Source organism: Limanda limanda, chromosome 12 (genome assembly GCF_963576545.1).
Source record: "Limanda limanda chromosome 12, fLimLim1.1, whole genome shotgun sequence".
In the NCBI taxonomy this organism is placed as follows: Eukaryota; Metazoa; Chordata; class Actinopteri; order Pleuronectiformes; family Pleuronectidae; genus Limanda; species Limanda limanda.
Genome location: NC_083647.1, coordinates 10,772,241 through 10,791,330, shown reverse-complemented (window position 1 = coordinate 10,791,330; position 19,090 = coordinate 10,772,241). Strand labels below are relative to the sequence as shown.

Genomic DNA, 19,090 nt, shown 5'->3' with positions numbered 1-19,090 from the left:
ACTACTTTCAACACGGTGGCTCCGCATCACGTTCATTCAGTGCATGTCTTGAAAACAGCTGTTGGAGTTCTGAGGACAGGCCTGATATCAAGACACTGTACAAGATCAGTTTCACTTAAGATAAACTCGGCTTTCAAAGCACAGCCTTAAACATTTAGCGGCTTAAATATTTTGGGGGGAAATACTGGGAAGTCCAATCACTGTAAGAGCTCTTATTCAGACAGTGAGAAAACATCACAAGCGAAAAATGTTGGCACGGTTCAAGTGTACATTAATCTAAAACAAACAAACCCCAAAAACTTTGGCTACAGTATCGGAAGCAGTCTTATCTACTCCAATGTGTATGGAAATAACTACAACATATTTCAGTATTGTTTGGAGAAGCACCATATCCGGATGCAGTCTCATTTGTAACGATAACTGTTGAAATGAGGCTAATCTGGCCCTAATAAAAGAGTAAAAGAGCTGCAGCATCAGACAGTTTTATTTGTTTTTACTCACACACACACAGACACACACACACGTGTGAGGCCTGAGACAACGCCAAGAAAAACAGAGTGCCTGAGTTCATGGACTTGGGAGTGAGTTCCTTGTCGGCTAATGTGGCTAATTTGTTAGTGTGCTAGGAAGAGGGAAGGCAAGCAGATGGAGCTGTCATTAAGAGCAATGACCAGCAGCTGTCTGTCCTGTTCAGTCGAAAACCGGCTTCTGACAGGCCCTCGAAGAGCTGGGGCCAAAGATCTGACCTCTAGACCATATGAATGGTTTCCTGTACTGAAAACTAGGTCGATGGCAAGTACAGCACTGTATACACATTCCTGGTAAAAAAAAAGTGATTCTATTTATCCCTTGAATTTTGAGATTTAATAACTTCAAAAAAATCATATTTCATAGAATTATTGGTGTGGTGTGCTATGTTTTGGCATCTAATTATCCTTATACTCATGAATGGATTTCTAAACATGTATTTCTTTTTCTCTAAATGTCTTCTAAAGGTTGAAAAGGATGGGGTTAAGTTAAATTAGAGATGAATATAAGTGTTGTCAATGGGAGATGAAAGAAGGAAAAGAGAAATCCATGCAGACACACAAGTGCCAGTTTATATTTTCCCTGTGCTGTTGTCTGAATATCTAAATGTAGGAAAAATGCAAGAAAGTTGCATATGTATAAAACTTGAATGAGATTATACATACATAACTTATATGTACTGTATATGTACTATATATGTGTGTGTGATGAGAAGACAGCCGGCCTGTGCTGTTCTTTCTGTTTCCGATGGGAACATCCTTCCTGTCATCTGAGTGAGATTTCACGCTCATCTGCCTCCAGAGCCTCTTCCAGGCTCGTCCCCCTCGCTGTCACTCCCTGCTTACTTTATTCCTGCTTTTTTTCCCTCAGCTTACTGGGCTGTCAGCCCAGCCAAAGTCACATTAAGAGATAAGAGTGGGCGGAGAAGGGAGACCAAATACCAAATGCATTAGGGCTATTAATCAACATTAATGAATGCGAGGGAGAGGCCGCAGTTTTGGGAAAGCTCTTGCATGGATGGGCGTATTTATCAAGGTGACACATTAAAACACACATTTACCAAAAAATACCATAATGTTTCATCTGGTGTGTTGCCAATGGCAGGAAAACAAAGTACAACAGCAGATGTCAATGTTTATTGGATGGCCTGAAGAAAATGTTGGAGAAAAACAAGTGAGCAAAGACTGCTTAATTATAGAGAACGATCCAAACTTTTTTTCTCCTCCAAATTTGCTGAAATCTGTGACCGATTGATGGTTGATGTGACTGATTTAACAAAAGGTTGATCGAAAAGGCCTACACACTGTGGTGAACATTGTCTGGAGGGCGTTTTCACAATGATTATTTAAGAACATAGATACATTGACTCCACTGAAGGTTTTAACGCAATAGAGATTCACTTAGTTAACAATATTTGGAACAACTCTAGTGACTGTTTGAATGAGGTTGGCTGGGCTGAAAATCTAGAAAACTACCTGGATATAGTCTGGTTAATCTTTGCATGTTGTGGCTCTGTATGAGGTAATATGAGAATCTTATCAATCTCACTAGAGGTCTTAAATTCAACTAGCTGTCACAGTGACGGATGTTTAGAATCCGTTGTGTTTTGTCTCATCTTGCATAATAAAGATGACTTTGATGGTTTGTCCTGGATTTAAGATTAGGGGATATTTGGGCAACTGCCTTTATATCCTTGTACAAACACTGCACTGAGTATTCAAAAGTCTTCATGTATTTAAAGGAACCATGTCTGAGGAGTTAGAGATGAACTATGAAAAACCCCTTTATTGTCCTTTTTCTGAGATCCTAATATTAAGAGATTGAGCCCATTTACAGGACTGGACATTATCATCATTCAGTGGATAACCTGACAAAGTGTCAGTCTCCCTCTTGAGTCTGGAGCTAACTCATAATCAAATCATGAGAGGAATCAAGAGGTCTGTCCAGGGTTCAAGTTTCTTATAAATATTCTGAGAGATGCACCCTTAGACGCCCGGTTTTTGATGCCCGCTGTGAGACCCAGTGATCCACCACACGGGATGAGAGACGACTGTATCTGTGTGTGCGTGCATGAGTTGTAAAAAGAGTGACGGACTTAGAGACAGATACAGAAGTTGGATATGTCTTTTAAAATGAGTCTTTTGTATTTCTCATTAGCAAAATCTCTTTGAAACCAGTGACACCGTTGTGTCAAGGTCCAATGTGACTGTGGAATTGGGGCCAACATCCGTCATAACAAAGACAAATGTGGCTTTCCCATCCGAGGCCAAACTTCTCTATAACACGTCTGAATGAATGATACACAAGGTATTCATCACTCCAATATTACATCAAGCAAAACCTGCTCCACAGATCTGGTGTAAAGGTAAAAGTCAACAAAGGATGTCAATACAGGCCCAGTTATTGGTTTATCTGATTAAATATTAATATGAAAATTAGGGCTGGGCAAGTTAACTCGTTTTAATCGAGTTAACTCATCACTTATTTAACTCAGACAATTATTTTATCTCGCATTAACTCAGGTTTGATTATTTATTGTTTTATTGTGAAAGTCAGGCTTTTATTTTGTGAAAGTCTGTTGCTGACTGCTGCGGAACCGGAAAAAAGAAAATCATTGGCGGATAAACAACCATGGATTGGATTTTACATGGCCATTTTCATTTTAAAGTTCTTCCAGACGGCGGAGTCGACAGAACCAAAGTAATTGTAGCCACTGCCAGGGGGAATTTTCTTATCACCGGAGTACTTCCAGTCTAAAATATCACCTGAATGCAAAACACACAGTTGATATCAGCAAATCACTCAACGAAACAGCGAGCGGAGCGAGGCTTCGGCAGACTACGTTAGATTTTGTATTTGCTTTGATAACATTGTTAAGTTGAGATTTACACTGAATATTTTATTTAACTGCTACTGTATTAAATGCTGATGTTAAAAGTGTTTGCACAACAAATGTTATGGCACTTTCGTTCATATGGCAGAACATTGAAAATAAAATTGCGCTATACACTACTTTTTAATTCATTATTTGATTTTGCGTATACAAATGCGATTAATCGTGATTAATCAGGGAACTCATGCGATTAATCGCGATTAAAACTTTTAATCGTTGCCCAGCCCTAATGAAAACATAAAGTCAGCGGATTGTTGGGGGTCAAATTCACTCACTTTTGGTTTTGAATGGTCTTTCTTGGCTTTCTTTCTTCTAGGAGATTGTTGAATCAGATACTTTAAGCAAGAGGTTCCAGAGCTTTTCAGCCTCTGAACCCCTCAATAAACGTGCCAAAGACATGCGACCCCCATTATCCCCAAAGTTGGTTGAAGCATTCAAAGGTTATAGTAATAAATGTCTAAATGTTTGCTGTGGTGCCGTAAATTGTGTTGCTGCAACTGGAGCTGTTGCTCATCTTTCAGAATTACTATTGGGGCCAGCGAAAATCCGAAGGACGATGAACTTTTCATTTAGCAAAAATTGTGGATATAATAGGCTTTTTCTAAATGCCTATGAATGTTTTTCATATGTGGAAATCATATTGCTCTCAGCTAACCTTTCAGCAAACACAATACAAAGCAATATCTCAAAGTTTCCACCTTAGTGAACTTCAACAAGCACATTTGTTGCCACGGAGTTCAATGTGGTGGCACCTATTGTATCTTATTAGAAGCATCAAACAACCCTGTATTAACTAGTTTGAAAAAGGGAATGTTTTGCGGTCAATTATGAGACAGAAGTCAATGGAACAAATATGTGTTTTCGATTCAACAGCAGATCTAGTTTTGCGTTGCCTCAGTGCAAAAGGTTTCAGCTCGTAGAACTATCATGAACTATCATGTACCTGTCTTGTCGGCACTAAACTTGCCAGCGCAGCAGCAGAGAATAGTCCCTGCATCACCAAATCTGCACATTATCTGAAATATTTTGCAAAGACATGCAGATGAATTTACCTGGATTACCTTTTCTTGTGCCCAGAACTTTAATATGAGGAAATAGAGCCACTGGCCTATCAGAGACATACAGGGGACCTTTGGGCTTGAATTTTTGGATTAATCAATCTGCCAGGCTACCAGAAACCTTTAGAAAGTGTTATCCAGCCAAACAAAACAATCTACAATATGATTTAAAAGCTCATTTAGGCAAAAAGGCTCCAACCTTGATGTCCATACTGGGATCCTTGAGGTCCGTAATGGACTGTGGGGCCGATCTGGGAGTAGGGAACCATTCCAGGATACAATGGGCCCCCAGGTGAAGAGTGTGGGGACATAGAGGGTCCGGACTGAGGAGAAGCAAACTGGGAGCCGGCCTGGTTCCTCTGCATGTTGGACATGAATCCTGAATCGACAGATAGACACAAAAAACAACATCCACACTTAGCTAAAATCCAAGAGAGAGGTTCACCAGTGAATATAGCTGCTGAGTGAAATCAGTGATGGATGTCATCAATGTGTGATCAGTCTGTGGCAGACCAGGACATTAGGGTAGATATTCTATTTCCTACAGTAAAGAGACCCTTCCTTCCAAAAGCTCTGATATTTCTTCTTAGGACTGGCTCCTATTATTCATAGATACAAACCCATGAGTAACATGGAGCAGGTATTAGCATGTAAAATGATTTTTGAGCAGAAATAATCCCACCCAAAGAGATGTAGTGAGCTTTATCACTGGCAAAAGCACAGGTGCACATCTGCCCGGAAAAGTGTATGTTGCTGCAAAAAACAAGTGTATGTGTGTGTCTTCCTGCTAATGCCAAGGAATGTGTCTGCTTGATTTAAAAGCAGACACATTCGACTCTCCAAAGAATGTGCCTGTGATTTGACCATGGCTACTGTGCTATTCTGAGCTATTCAGTCAATAGATGTGTCACAGCCTCTGAGGCCCAAACTTGCCTCCACCATTCAAATTGACATTTGGAGCCATCCTCGCTTGGGCTTCGCCCTTTTAAGTTGCCCTGTTCGTTTTTCGAAACCCACAGAAAGGTGCTCCCAGTCCGCCAGGTTGCCGGATGGCCATTGTATGACAACTGCCATGTGTAAGTTTCTAAACTTGTCTTTGTTGAGTCAGCGTGCACAGACTCTTCAGTGAGTTTGGCGTTTAGGGAGACAACCGGGTTGGAAAATGCGTGTTGAAACGAGTCTAATTCCTTGTTTCTGCTTAAAGGGCATGAGAAAATGTGAGTGGGGAGGAAGGAGATAAACAAATCTCATGTGAGTGTTCACCATATGCTTGTGTGCACATACTAAATGCATACATGTACATATTTATGCTTCTTTGTGGGGGGTAGATAACAGAGAGGGAGAAATATGAAAGCTCTAGGTGTGTGTGTGTGTTTGTGTGTGTGGGAAAGAGACAGAGGCCAAGACAGAAAGTGTGCGTGGGAGGGAAAGACAGTGCAACGGAGGGAAAGAGCGATTGGGGCCTGAAAGTGCTTAGGCTGCGAGTGTTGGGTTTAAGGAGCGAGGACATTATTGTAATGTTTTGCTTCCATTAGGGTAAGGGGATTCTGGGAGAGGAGGAGAAAAAAAATACAGTGTGTAATACCGCACTTTAAATTGCCTGGAAAATGGATGGGGAGAGGAACATTTTGCAGACAGTGCTAAAAGCAAATAACACATTCGAGGATTTTTCTCTCTCTCTGCTTCATTCCCTCGCCACACACTCACAGACACACTCGCACACAGATAAACCTTTCTCTCTTTCTCAAACAGCGAAAGGAGCTCTCAACTGGACGACAACAACAACAGGCAGCCGGCAAAGCACGCTCAAGAGAAAGTGTGGGGGGGGAAAGGGACATTCAGCGGATTTATGGAAATGAAGAGTGGAGCGAGGCTCTTAGGGAGGACGCCACTTGAGCAAAGTGGAACGTGTGTGTTCAGGAGGCGGCTGGGTGGTTGGGGGGGGGGTCGACTTAATCCAAGCTTGGAAAACAGCTAAAAACAACAGCCAGCTCTGTTAACCGGCACTGTGGTTTCCTGGACCGGGCTGGGGAGGGCTGGAGGTTTACAGGCATTAGAGAGCTGCATTAAATCTCCAGCTTGATTTCATCATGTTGGGAAATAACCTTTTACAGCGCTTGGCTCTCCCTCTTTGTCTTCATCCGTCCACTCCCTCTGTCTCTGTCTGACTTAACTGCTCTTTGGTGGGTGATAGAGAGGGAGCTCCATTAAGGTTACATACAAGTCCGTCTGGGTTATTTTTTTGTTTGCACTGCTGTGTAGATGCTGATTTTTTTTATTTGGCTTAAATGGGAAATTCTGCTATTTTTAGTTGATGGTCGAGAAGTGGCCGTAAGTGCTGAAAACAATTTCCCTCATGTCAAACACATGTGGTTTGTGTGTTTGCATTCTGGCTTGAACAGAGTCCAGGAGAAGTTGACTTAATGTTTACTGTAACAGTTTTGCCAAACGATAGTTTTCTGGCCAGCGATGAAGCATAATGCTGAGACCTTGTACATGTGCCTGTTTGTTTGTGCACCTGCTCAGCCTAAAGGACAACTATCGCTTGATCCTGTGTGTTTTTAAATAGTTTAAATGCACGGTGGGGCTGTCAAGAAAGCAAAATACAAGATGCAAAAAGTGTAACACGGGTGGTTTTCCTGCTGAGGGAATGTATTTTATGGAACAGTGGATTCATACAAACAACAGCACTAAGCCAGTCATATTGTTTACACGTCTCTCCCGATGTCTCGTGCTTTATTTGCATGTTTTTCATCTTCATGCATGTCTCACTTTGATGGAATGTAAAGGCACAGAGTGTTTGGGACAAGTTTGATTTTGTATATCCTTTTTAAACTGAATATGATGCTGAAGCTGTATTTCCTATGGAGAATATTTATGTCACACACAAGCAGAGGGTACAGTACATGCATAAATGTTTTTTTTGTCTGTCTTTATTGAAAAGGTGGTCTTTCATTTTGAGGGCAGGACTTTTTGATTTAAGATTCAGATTTTGTAATGCTCTCACACTGCACTCACACTCAGACAGCCTCTGCCTGTGCTTCCCAAATTTGCTCAAACTGCGGTTGTATCAGATGTTTTGTTGTTTGCATTGCTTTTCTGGACCCGTGCAGATGGGAAAGTATGACGGGACTCTTAAAGGTAATGCACTCGCTACGGAGGCGGAAAACTATTTTACCACAATTCCTGGTATTCTATTGGTGGGGGAATTATGACAGACTTGTTGCACAAAAAGAACAGGCACCCGCACAAAAGCAGCTTGAGCTTGAGGAGAAGAGTGGACGCAGCAGAAAATCTGTCCCAAACAATGTCTGAGTGCAAGTGCACAATTAAAGCACAAGTAGAGCAAATGTAAGCACAAGGAGGGGCTATTTTAGTCTTAGCGGTACAAAATCTGAACGTGAAGTCCTGCTCTCAAATTGAAAGAACACATTCTTGAATGAACCACAGTTTTCAATGGGTCTTCTCAACCAAACATTGAATTTCACTAAAACAAAAATAAAGGTCAAACACCAGTTTCTTTACATAAACACAAACCTCTCTCCTGAGCCATAGGTGAGCGGGCGATTGGTGGGCGGGCTCCATCTGGTCCGTTTCCAGAGCTCTGCAGGGCCACGTTGGAACCTGCAGAATAACATGGAATCACTACATGAAGACTTAAACACCCACATGGCCCATTTTAGAGTTACAATGGTACAATTCTGTCTTTGTAATAAAAGCTGTCACGTTACGGGAGTTGGATTCGCTTAGAAAGCGATCAATAGAAAATTGATTTATAATTGCTGCCTATCTGCCTTGCCTGAAAATGTAATGGAACTGCAGGAGCTGTTGAAACAATTGAGCCTTGAGAGATCACTTTTGTCTCTCTGTCTGATCTACTTTCAATGGCACAAAAGTTACCTGCTTCAAAAATCTTCTGCCGTTTTGATTGATGAAAAAACCCCAATGAGGAATCAGTGTTTAGCTGAAGTCTGAGTTTGTGTTTCTTCAGTGTCAAGCGATGGGTTAGAAGGCTGTATGCCAGATAGAGAACCCAGAAGAACCCTGAACAATCGCTACACATGAAGTTATTTGCGATCTGCTATTAACTTAACGACAAATGCACTTCCAGAGGACATGCTGTATCAAGTCATTGGAGCCTGCGCCTCTTCCTTGTGTGAGCATTAAAACCAGGGCGATCCCCTATAGAGACTCACCCCCATTTCAGGATTATTGATTAGATGGTTGTGTGGGTCTTTGGGCTGTGCCTGTTCCATTGGAATCCAATAGCGAGTTTAGGGTCTGATTAGGACAATGGCAGACGGAGACTATGGTGGATTGATTTGGCCCAGAGGAAGGAGAGAGATGGCAAATTAACCTTTTATCTTCTAATTCAGACATGAGACGATGCGAAGGTGGAGAGGAGGACGAAAACTGGTTTGTTGTTTTTAAACTGCACTGGTTTCTGTGGTTGAGATGGATGATTCAGTGCTTACGCATAATGTATGTGACACGCAACCTGACCGCACATGAAAGAAATGTTGACGCTATGTAACTGTACATGCTCACTGATGACTGTCAGTACATGTTTTTACAATTAACATATATGATTTGCCCTCCTAGAGATAGGAATATGTGCCAAAAGTAACCGTCGACTTAGGATGATTCGTTAGGAAGTACAGCTGTAGTAACACAGTTTTGTTGCTACAGTGAATATAAATTCACTAATTCACAAACAAGGCAAACACTTCACATTATTCAATCATGCAGTAGAAAGTGGTGTTTCGAGGAGTGAGTCTGCATGTGTGTGTCTGTGATGTGTCACTCCATGATAGCAGTAATACATGACTGGGGGTGGCAGACACTCCACAAAAACAAACCCAATTAAGTCAACATAATTGCTTTGCATAAAACTGCATAAACAACATTTCCATCCACCCGGCCGCCTACACACACACACACACACACAGACACAAGTATAAGTAATTGCACAAACAAGTGTAAATAGACACTCAACGGAACACATAAGAGCACAAAGGTGCAGTCTATGTGCTGAAACGTTCTCTCTCTCTCTCACACACACACACACACACACACACACACACACACACACGAATAGATCCGGAGCACTGCTTCAAAGAGAGAATATTCGATTAGTTAGTCTGTCATGTTGTGGCAGGAGGGCAGGGGAAATGTTTAAGCAACTCTAAGGTGACTAAAAACAACGGCTACAGTAAAAAAAGTAGTCAGATCCTTAAAGGGACTCTTACCTTTGTTGCATTTGAGAATTACAGCACATTCAAATCATCCCGCCTTCCTCCAATGCCCCACCCCCTCGTTCCCATCCGCGGTGTTTTTTTGAAGAAACTTTATTTACAAGCAGACTTACAAGCTACTGCCTCCGCGCACGCACGTGAGTTTTTGTTTACCAAAGCAATGGATTCGGTAAGTTATACATTTACATTCACATGCCTTGATGACGCGGGCCCGAATGCGCCACAAGAAGCAGACGGAAAACCTGCATGTCCATGCAGCAAACAGACAGGTCTGTCGACCAATAAGGTCCTTCGGTCCGAAGAATTTTATTGGTTGAAGTTTTCACTAAATATTATGAGAGTGAAATAATTGTTTGTTTTTACTCCTGGTGGGTCTGTCTTGCATTTTAGAGTGTCATTACCTTATTAATACCAATTTAACCTTATCCAAAAAAAGTGTAAAAATGCAACAAAGGTAAGAGTCCCTTTAGTGTAAGTAAAAGCAGAAATAAAAAAAATGTAAATGGTTTCTGCTCAACTAAAAGTCCTTACTTAAAATTTTTATAATGCATAGGCAGTTAAAGGATTGTTCATCCTGAATGTAATTATGGGGGTACAATATATTTTTGGATTATTATGATTTACTATGCATTTAAAAGTACAATATATAATTTTTGCCACTAGGGGTCTCTTAATCAAAACAATAACAAACTACCTGGGGCCCGTTTCACAAAGCAGGTTCAACAAACTCTGAGTTAAAACCTTAACTCTGGGTTGAGCAACTCTGAGCTGTCAAACTCTAAGTTTTCGGTTTCAGAACAGGTGATAACACTTAGTTCAATCAACTCAGAGTCAAGGTAACCCTGAGTGAAGCTTGTGCATCAGGATATAAAAAGCCTTCATCAATGGAACACAGATAACATGATTCACCATGGCAACAAGTGGTAAACAGCCTCGATCCTCCTACTTCTCCCCAGTGGAGTTGGAAATATTAATGACTGCGTATGCAGAAAGTGAGCATATATTTTTAAAAAGAAGCAATACTGTGGCAGCAGCAAAAGCGCGGGATCTTGCGTGGCAGGAAATTGCTGACCGAGTCAATGCGTCAGTATTAATTTGAGAAAAAAAAGAAATGTTTTGTCTTGAATGTTCCACTTATTCAACAATTATATTCCATATGTGTGTCTGTGAGCACAGGTGCAACCCAACAGGCACCAAACGGACTTGGCAGCAGCTAAAGATGAAATATAAAAATGTAGTTCAAACAGGTAAGGTATAATAAAGTACAAGCAATTGTGATGTTGTTTAGCCTGCCCTCATTAAACAGCATTTAGTGGCTACATTCAACATGTGATGGATATATTTAAGTAATTAGGGAAATCTGCAAAAAAAAGAGAAATCCCAACACTGCCAGTATTTAATATTGTCTCTATGAAAGCAACACCTAAATGCCTTTTATACATACAAGTCTCCAAAGTTGTGTTTTCTGTATGTATTTAAATTTGACCTCCATTATAGCCAACAGAAAAAAGGCTGAGGCCCGCAAAACAGGTGGCGGTCCACCACCACCACCTCTCACAGAGGCTGAAAAGATGGCCCTCAGTCAGAACAGTGGACGACCCATTGCTGAGGGCATCTCTGGGGGGAGTTCATCGGACCCACCCACGCCCCAGGTCACAGGGGCCTACATAAGAGGTAAGTTATTCAAATGAATGGCATGTACGTTAATCCTTTTTCTAGTGTTCGCTCAGTAATGGCCACCCATTCATCTTAGACACAACTTAGTTGGCACACTGATTTTTCTTGTAGCAGTAAGCTACAGTTCTTTGCAATTGGCTGCTTTTGCTTTCAGATATCAATCTATTTTAAGGTGACTCAGAGTTTGAAAAATTGTGTTTAAATTAGGTGGGGCACTTTTCTGGGTAATCATCAACTGTCTAATCTTCATTTTCTACCAGTTACTGATGGTGTAATCTGTCTCGTTGAGCCTTCTGCCATAACAGACCTCCATGCTGTTGTAAGTACTCTTAATATTCCACAGATTTTTCATAATTGGTAGAATATAACACACACATTCTGTTTCATTACAGGAGGATGATGAAGAAACCTTATCAGCTGCCACAGAGAGGGAAGATGCAGAGAGGCCTGCTGAAGTATACACCTTTTTTTTTTTAAATAACTTTGGCTCAGTTAATAGTGTTGTTCCACAATACAACTTGCAACTTCTTTCTCTCTAACAGAGCCATGCTGGAAATTACAATGGGGAAGAAGGTCCATCAACCTCCACAGCACAGCTTACCTCAGTAAGATGTTGTTCAGCATTGACCCACAACTTACAATGACACTAAATAGACATGGCACTGAAATTCAATGTCATTTATGTTCCTATAGCTCCCTGTGAAACAACTTTACAAGGTATATTTAGAATCTCAAATAAACAAATCACACCTAGAAATGGAGCACATAAGGCTGCAGATCACCAAAACAGAAAAGGAAATACAACTGCTGGACCATCAGTTAAAGGTGGGTGACGTGCCCACAGGTGGATGTTTTTTAATTGTTTCAACAACAAAGGATTAACAACTGTACAAAATTTGTCCTTCTAGGAAATAAAGAAGACCTCATAAAATGAGATGCATATTGTCGTTCTTGAACATTGGGGAGGTGATGGGTCAGTTAGAAATGATTGACACATATCATGTCTCTAACAGCTCTTCCATCTCGTGTATCAGCAGGGGGGGTATGATTAATACCTGGATCACAGGGGGAAAGAGTAGGACATTGTTCTCCTCTAATAGTGGCAATGTTGTGGAGAACCACACATGCCACTATAATGTCACAAGCTCTCTCTGGGGTGACCCTGAGCCTACGAAGGCACTGGAACCGGGCCTTGAGTATCCCGATGGTCATCTCCACTCTGGCTCGTGTCCTGCAGTGAGCCAAGTTGTAGTGTCGCTGTGGGCCAGGCTCAGGGTCAGGGTAAGGGGTCAGCAGATAGCGCTGGCAGGGGTACCCTCTGTCTCCGAGTAGGTAACCATCGAACTCTACTATGATAATACAAGATACAGTTTGTTTCAGTTGCAATAGGAGGAAACAAAATATTTGATCATAGGATATAACTATATACTGTATATAAATTATATATATAAACTCACCACCGGCAAATCTGGCACTCAGTGTCGACTCACGAAACATTCGTGAGTCATGCACAGACCCAGGCCACTTCGCTTCCACATTGTTAATCATGTAGGCTCCATCACATATGATCTTCACAGTGGAGAACAGTAATTAGCTGTATGGTGTAGTGTATTTAATTTGGAATGTTAAAGGCTACTATTTAGGCCTACCTGCACATTAATGCTGTGGACAGATTTCCTATTCACATAATCTCCTTCATTTATTGAAGGAGCGATGATAGGAATGTGAGTGCCATCTATGCAGCCCATCACACCTGGAAACCCTAAAATATATCAAATTGACTGATTAGTGCTTCAAGTCTCAAAGCTTTATGACATAAATGAATTACTGCTTAGACTGATACCTGCAATTCTGTGGAACTCTTCTTTGAGAAGTCTGGTGGGTCTGTGACTTGGGAACACTACAAACGTGCATAGTAGCCGTTTCAGTGCAAGTGTCACATTTCGGACAGCCCGACAGACAGTTGCCTTGGACACATGCTCTGCATCACCGACGTTATACAAAAAACTGCCGTTGGCAAAAAAACGAAGTGCAAAACAAAGAATTTGCTCGGAACTGAGAGCATGTCCACGATGCGTCATGTGAGCGATGTGAGGGCTGAGAATATCGTTTATATAAATTATAGATGATGCAGAGAAACGGAAACGCTCAAACAGATACTCATCAGGGAATGATAAAACATCCAATCGGGGTCTAATAATCCTCTCCCGGTGGAGATGTCTGCGGAGTATCTGCGCCTCGACATCAACTGGCTCTTCAATAAAAGGACACGCCATGTCTGCCACTGCCTTCAGTCTGCAGGCTTCAACTTAAGAGCAGGAGAAACTCGGGGTTAGTTGAAGAAAACCTGCCAGCGAGCAGGTTAGGTTCACGGAGTATGTTGCCAGGGTAACTGACTCAGAGTAAAGCTGAACTGGCTTTGTGAAACTGAAAAACCAGAGTTTCCCTCATCTCAGGGTTAACTAACTCAGAGTTTTCACTAAACCTGCTTTGTGAAACGGGCCCCTGGTGTGCTGTTGTGAAGCAGTGTGGGATAATATGAGTTGTTGTCTTCACCACCAAAATCTCCCAGACGGTACTCAGGAAAAAAATATTTATTCATGGATGAGCTAATGTATTAACGTTATGCAGCCAACGGCGATGAATAATGATCCATTACAAGTGACCAATACTAACATCGGAAGGAAAAACAGCTGATTGGCTAACTGGCTGGCCTTGTGTTATTCTTTCCTCATGTGTTGGCCCCAGAAGTTGTAGCTGAGACATCAAAACCAAAATCATACCGGTACCTTAAATAAACATTTGTCTGGGTTTGAACAAAACGTCCCACACACCTATGTTGAACTCCAGTGTTTGAATCACTTTCCACCAATGGTATGTCTGCACTGTATGTGTGCAGCCGTATGTAGGGAAGTCGTGCCCCTTCTGATCTACACTCTCATGTATGTGCACGTTTCTGCTAAAGTGTATATATAAACACTCCACTGTCCCGTTTGTGTGGTATGAGCTGAGGTGTCTGACTGTTGAAGCCTGAAGCCTCTTGGCGAGGGTCATAGTCACATGTTGCCGTAGGGACAGATTTAGCTGCAACGGGGGTTTAGATGGGTGGACGGGTTGTGAGAATGAAGCATGCTAGCAGGAGTTTACTGAACCCTCACACTATGAAAGTCAAGCCCACAATAAATGCTGGTATGTGTGTGTGTGTGTGTGTTTGTGCAAGGATGCATGCCAGGCACCAGCTATGCTGTCAGACTGTGTTTGTTTGGATGGCAGAATGGTGATGACAGCAGCTTGTACTGTATGTGTGTGTATGTGAGCGAGTGCGTGCAACTGTGAAGGTATAAATAGGGAACAGTGCCCTCTATGCTCCACTACTCTTTTCACAGAGCCATGTAAAATGTGAGATTAATGCAAAGACATACGAGTGTGTGTATATGTGTGTGTGTGAGTGTGAAAGAGAGAGAAAGAGAGAGAGAGAGAGAGAGAGAGAGAGAGAGAGAGAGAGAGAGAGAGAGAGAGAGAGAGACAGACAGAGAACGAGCAAGAGAGACAGAAAGAGAGGACAAAAAAGGAGAGGAAAGAAGTTGTATAGTTGAGTCAGACAAGGCCTCATCTCTCATTCCTTCTTTTTCTACACTGAATGAGTGAAGCTCGGAGCACGTCGTAATAACTCCAATAACAATTACTTTCCTAAACAAAGCCTCTCCACTCCTCTCCTCTCCCTTTTCCTCTCTGCACTATCATTTTTAACAAGTTGCCATTAAATAATTACGTCCAAATAAAACAAACAGGCTCCACAGTGAGTCCTGGCACGTTTAATCTGTACCATTAATAATTCATACACTGAATCTTTGACATGCAGTTCTTCTCCACAAGCTGCTGAGAGAGAGAGAGAGCGGGGAGAGAGAGAAGGGAGCTAAATGTCAGCAGGAGCTGACTGTATATCTTTGCCTGTCCATAGAAACAAAATAGTAATGAATGCAAATGAAAAACAAATATATGGAATGGAAAATCTTCCTCCATTCAGGTTGTCCTCTTATTACTCATATGCATATGTCCACAGTTCAATTTTTGTGTTGATGCATTTTGTAGCGCAATTGCACTCTATGTAGCTTCTTGTGTGAAGATATTAATATTTTTTAAAGTATGTGTTTTTTTAACAGTATAACAGGTGTTTAAATATCTGTGATTATGTTATGTTTTTTCAAGTTATTTGTATTCAAGTTATTTGTGAACATTTGTATTCTTTTTAACGGTGTGTGTTTTCACGTGTGTACTTGTTCGGTGTTTAAATCTCTGTGTGTAATCCTTACAGTGCCCGTGTTCCCATAGGTGCTCTACAACACAATTAGCACATGCGGCAATCAGAGGCATTGTAATAGTTTGCAGTCCCTCAGCCGGCATCTTATCCACTGTTTGCAATTCACACTTCCCAGAGTGCCCAGCTGAACACACATGTGTAAATATACACATACACAAATACACACTAATGACAATGGCACATCCACATCCACGTGGACTCACTTTAGTGCAATGGGAGAAACTGTTTCAAAGCATTTAAGAAGCTAAGTGCTTTTTTTCTAACTCATTCAGTATTTTTTTCTTGTGTCTTAATTTGAATAAATCCAGATCTACACCTGCTATAAAGAATGGCAACATTCAGAGCAATGGAGATCCCCAGATGCTAAATGTGTGTGTAAAACGTTGGAGACTTGCACTCTCAATAGTCACCATCTTGGCTAAGTAGCAGAAAAGGAGTGTGTTTTCCATTTTTTGCACTAAGATGTTAGCACGTGTAGTCGTGTACTTATGTTTGTCCTTAACACTGATCAGTCGAAGACCATTACATGAACAGACTGCTGATTTTTGATCATGATTACAGAGCTTTACAAGGACAGGACTTGCTGCATGAAGAACTACAGAATGAACAGGCAGATATCTGGAGCGAGGATGCTCTTTGGGAAGCTGCTGAAAAGTCAAATAACTGTAATTTCTTCTTTGTATAAAAGCCACTTAGTGAGTACATCCATTTTCTGCTCTTTCTTCATGATACAAGGCAGCAACGGGCCAGAAGTAATGGGAGTTCATTGCGTTTTTCTGAGATAATGCTCATGCTAAAAACCCAATACACATTTTAATTTTCCCTTCCACAAGGACTGTTGAGGCAACCCTGAGTCTCCTTTGAAGCGAGGGAGTGTGGTCTTTGAAGCTTTTTTTCATCAGCGTTTCAAACGCAAATGCCGGGGAAGTTCAAAGCTGAGGGAGAGTACTTGTGGCCATATTTCTGTTTTGTTTCAGGGCCCTGGTAATATTAAGCTGAGGAGCTACTATGCGTGTGTATGTGTGTGTGTGTGTGCATAATGTTGATGAAGAAAAGTCAACCAGACAGTCAATGAAAAGACTTTTATAATTGCTGATGAAAGGAAGGTGTGGGTGTGCATTAGTAGAAATGTGAGTGAATGCTAGAGAGGGTGTGCAGCTATACAGAATGTAGCATAACACAGACACCCAGCAATACAGCCACTTTCCTACATTGCGCATAAACACACACACACAAACACACATAAACGCACACACATGAACACACCTTCACTGTTTCTCATAAACACAGACCCCCTGGAGCAGAGGGGGCCATTTTTGCTAAAGTGAGGTAACAGCGGTGAGCACTAATAGACTGGCGTAGAATACAGAGAAAGGGCTGCTTCAGCACCATGTCTTAATACAACCCTAAGGCTGCACTCACACCTGCACCACCAAACAGCACTCACACACACACACACCAAGATAATATCCCCTACTTGCCGCGTCTTTAGGGGAAAGAGGCAGATAAACAGCAGGTTCCAATAATGGTGGTTTAGATCTCTATGGGTGCGAGTCAATGCCTCCCCAAGCCGGGGGCTAATGCCAGTTAACTCTCCCTATAGGGGACAAGTGCAGGCCTGCAGTGGCTCGCAAAACAAGCGCCCTCCCAAGATCCTCATTACTTCCAACGCTGAGTAGCAACTGTAAGTAAAGCAAAACTGCAGCTTAAGCTAAAAAACAGCGGGCAGGTTGCGGGGGAGAGAAAGCGATGGAGTGAGTGAGAGAAAGCTAGGAAATAGGTGTTGGGGAGAGAAAATAATTGTACACTGTGCTCCAGTTAGGGTTTTCCAGTCGGACAGAGTTAGAATGGGATTTCTCTAAACGGCTAACACAGCAAGCAGGCGCAGTTTTTTTTCCACTGTTTTGGCCGTCGGTGTGCTTGGTGAATCTAATGCCTGTGGGGAGGACATTTTGCTGCTTCACTTCGAACACGAGGAGGCATCAGTAGGAGGAGAGACGGAGGCATGTGGGAGGTGGGGAAAGAGTTGTGGTGGTGCTGGCGGGGGGGTTTGATGCGTGGATGGGGATGAAGACAAAAAAAAGGAGGACAAGCGTGGAGTAAGGGAGCTGGAGGAGAGATGTGAGGAAATAAGAGGGAGGAACAGAGGCTGAATTGTGGATGGAAAATTCTGCCTTGTTCCTCAGTGGGAGGCCTGTACCACAGCAACGCTGTGAGCGAAGAAAGCAGCAGAGACAAACAGAGATGGGGAGGAAAGGGTGGGGACGAGGGAACGTGGGACACAAGAGGGAACATAAGAGAAAGCGAGCACGATAAAAATAATGAGAAGAAAGAGAGAGGGACAAGGACAGCCAGAGGCAGCGTTCCCACCACGCAGCCTCTCAGGGAGTGGTGTGACTAGAAAACTCGCCCGGCTCCACACACCGCAAAAGACACTGGCATAAAAACCCAACTCCCCCACCCTCTTCCGCTGCTTTCTTGTGATAACTTTCACCACTAACAGAGGAAAAATATAAGTTTGGGATGAGCAACCCTGTGGCGTCTTTTCAGGCCCGACGTTGCAGCTTGCAAATTTGTTATTTCTCTCTCATCGGGGAAGTAATTTACTGACAGTTTTTAAAAATGGCCATCTCTGCGCATGCAAGCCTGATCTGAGGTCATCGCTCCAGTTCCTTCCAGGCGTATATGCTTGACCTTCAACCTCAATGTGGAAAAATGATCAGTGTTTTTTTTCTTTCTGTGGTTTTCATTAACATAATTAAAGATAGAAATGTGTTTCTTAAAATTATAAACTGAGTGCAAACCACAGGCAAGGCTGGCGGACAATGTTAGACAAGAGCGGATATAAAGCGGGATGGAGGAGATTCATAGGGATGGACCCTGGAGCGAACAAACTGGACAAGTCTGGGCCTCTCTCCCTCTGTCTCCCACCCTCTATCCTAATGTCCTTACCCTCTCCCTCCTCCACTCGCCCTGACCTCTCTGTCCTTTTCTGGGCCCTGCAAGCACTTGAAGCGAAGCACAGATAAACAGCTTAAACTCTCCAGAGCGCTCGCCCGCGAGCTCCAATCACCTCTTTAGAAGAAAATAAAAACTCAGACGGGGTGAGGAGAGATATAGAACAGGGACGAGAGAGAGGGCGAGGAGGGGTAGAGGCGAAGGAAAGGAGGGAGGGCAGGCGGACGAGCGCTGTTAACTGGACCACAGAGGATCTTGGTGGAGAACAAGAGAGGGGAAACTATAGAAGAGAACATTTTGAGTATTTCTGTTGTCTGGAGCAGACAGAGGAGGACGCAATGTGGAGGAGTGTAGATGTTCTCTGAGTCTATTAGCGAACAAAACACACACACACACACTC

General features: G+C 42.4%; 2 protein-coding genes across 2 annotated transcripts in view; both read right to left on the bottom strand.

The window, feature by feature from the left end:
• Positions 1 to 19,090, bottom strand: part of arid1b (AT-rich interactive domain 1B) — a 182,545-nt gene that overhangs the window by 35,290 nt on the left and 128,165 nt on the right. The window contains exons 7-8 of the mRNA XM_061082983.1: positions 8,017 to 8,103; positions 4,679 to 4,858 (exon numbers count right to left, since the gene is read on the bottom strand). Coding sequence (XP_060938966.1) covers positions 4,679 to 4,858; positions 8,017 to 8,103 — 267 coding nt within the window. The remainder of the gene's footprint in view (positions 1 to 4,678; positions 4,859 to 8,016; positions 8,104 to 19,090) is intronic.
• LOC133015924 (putative nuclease HARBI1) lies at positions 12,231 to 13,885 on the bottom strand. The gene is made up of 4 exons (XM_061083212.1): positions 13,255 to 13,885; positions 13,061 to 13,173; positions 12,869 to 12,980; positions 12,231 to 12,760 (listed from the first exon to the last, which is right to left on the bottom strand). The coding sequence occupies exons 1-4, from the start codon at positions 13,685 to 13,687 to the stop codon at positions 12,390 to 12,392; spliced, it is 1,029 nt and encodes a 342-aa protein (XP_060939195.1). The 5' UTR covers positions 13,688 to 13,885; the 3' UTR covers positions 12,231 to 12,389.

Excerpts from the sequence above, each read along its gene's own strand:
- LOC133015924 (XM_061083212.1), bottom strand. The coding sequence starts at position 13,687 with ATGGCGTGTCCTTTTATTGAAGAGCCAGTTGATGTCGAGGCGCAGATA. Across the intron at positions 12,981-13,060 it reads TCCACAGCATTAATGTGCAG|ATCATATGTGATGGAGCCTA; the intron begins GTAGGCCTAAAT and ends TCCACTGTGAAG. Across the intron at positions 12,761-12,868 it reads GAGTGCCAGATTTGCCGGTG|TAGAGTTCGATGGTTACCTA; the intron begins GTGAGTTTATAT and ends GTATTATCATAG.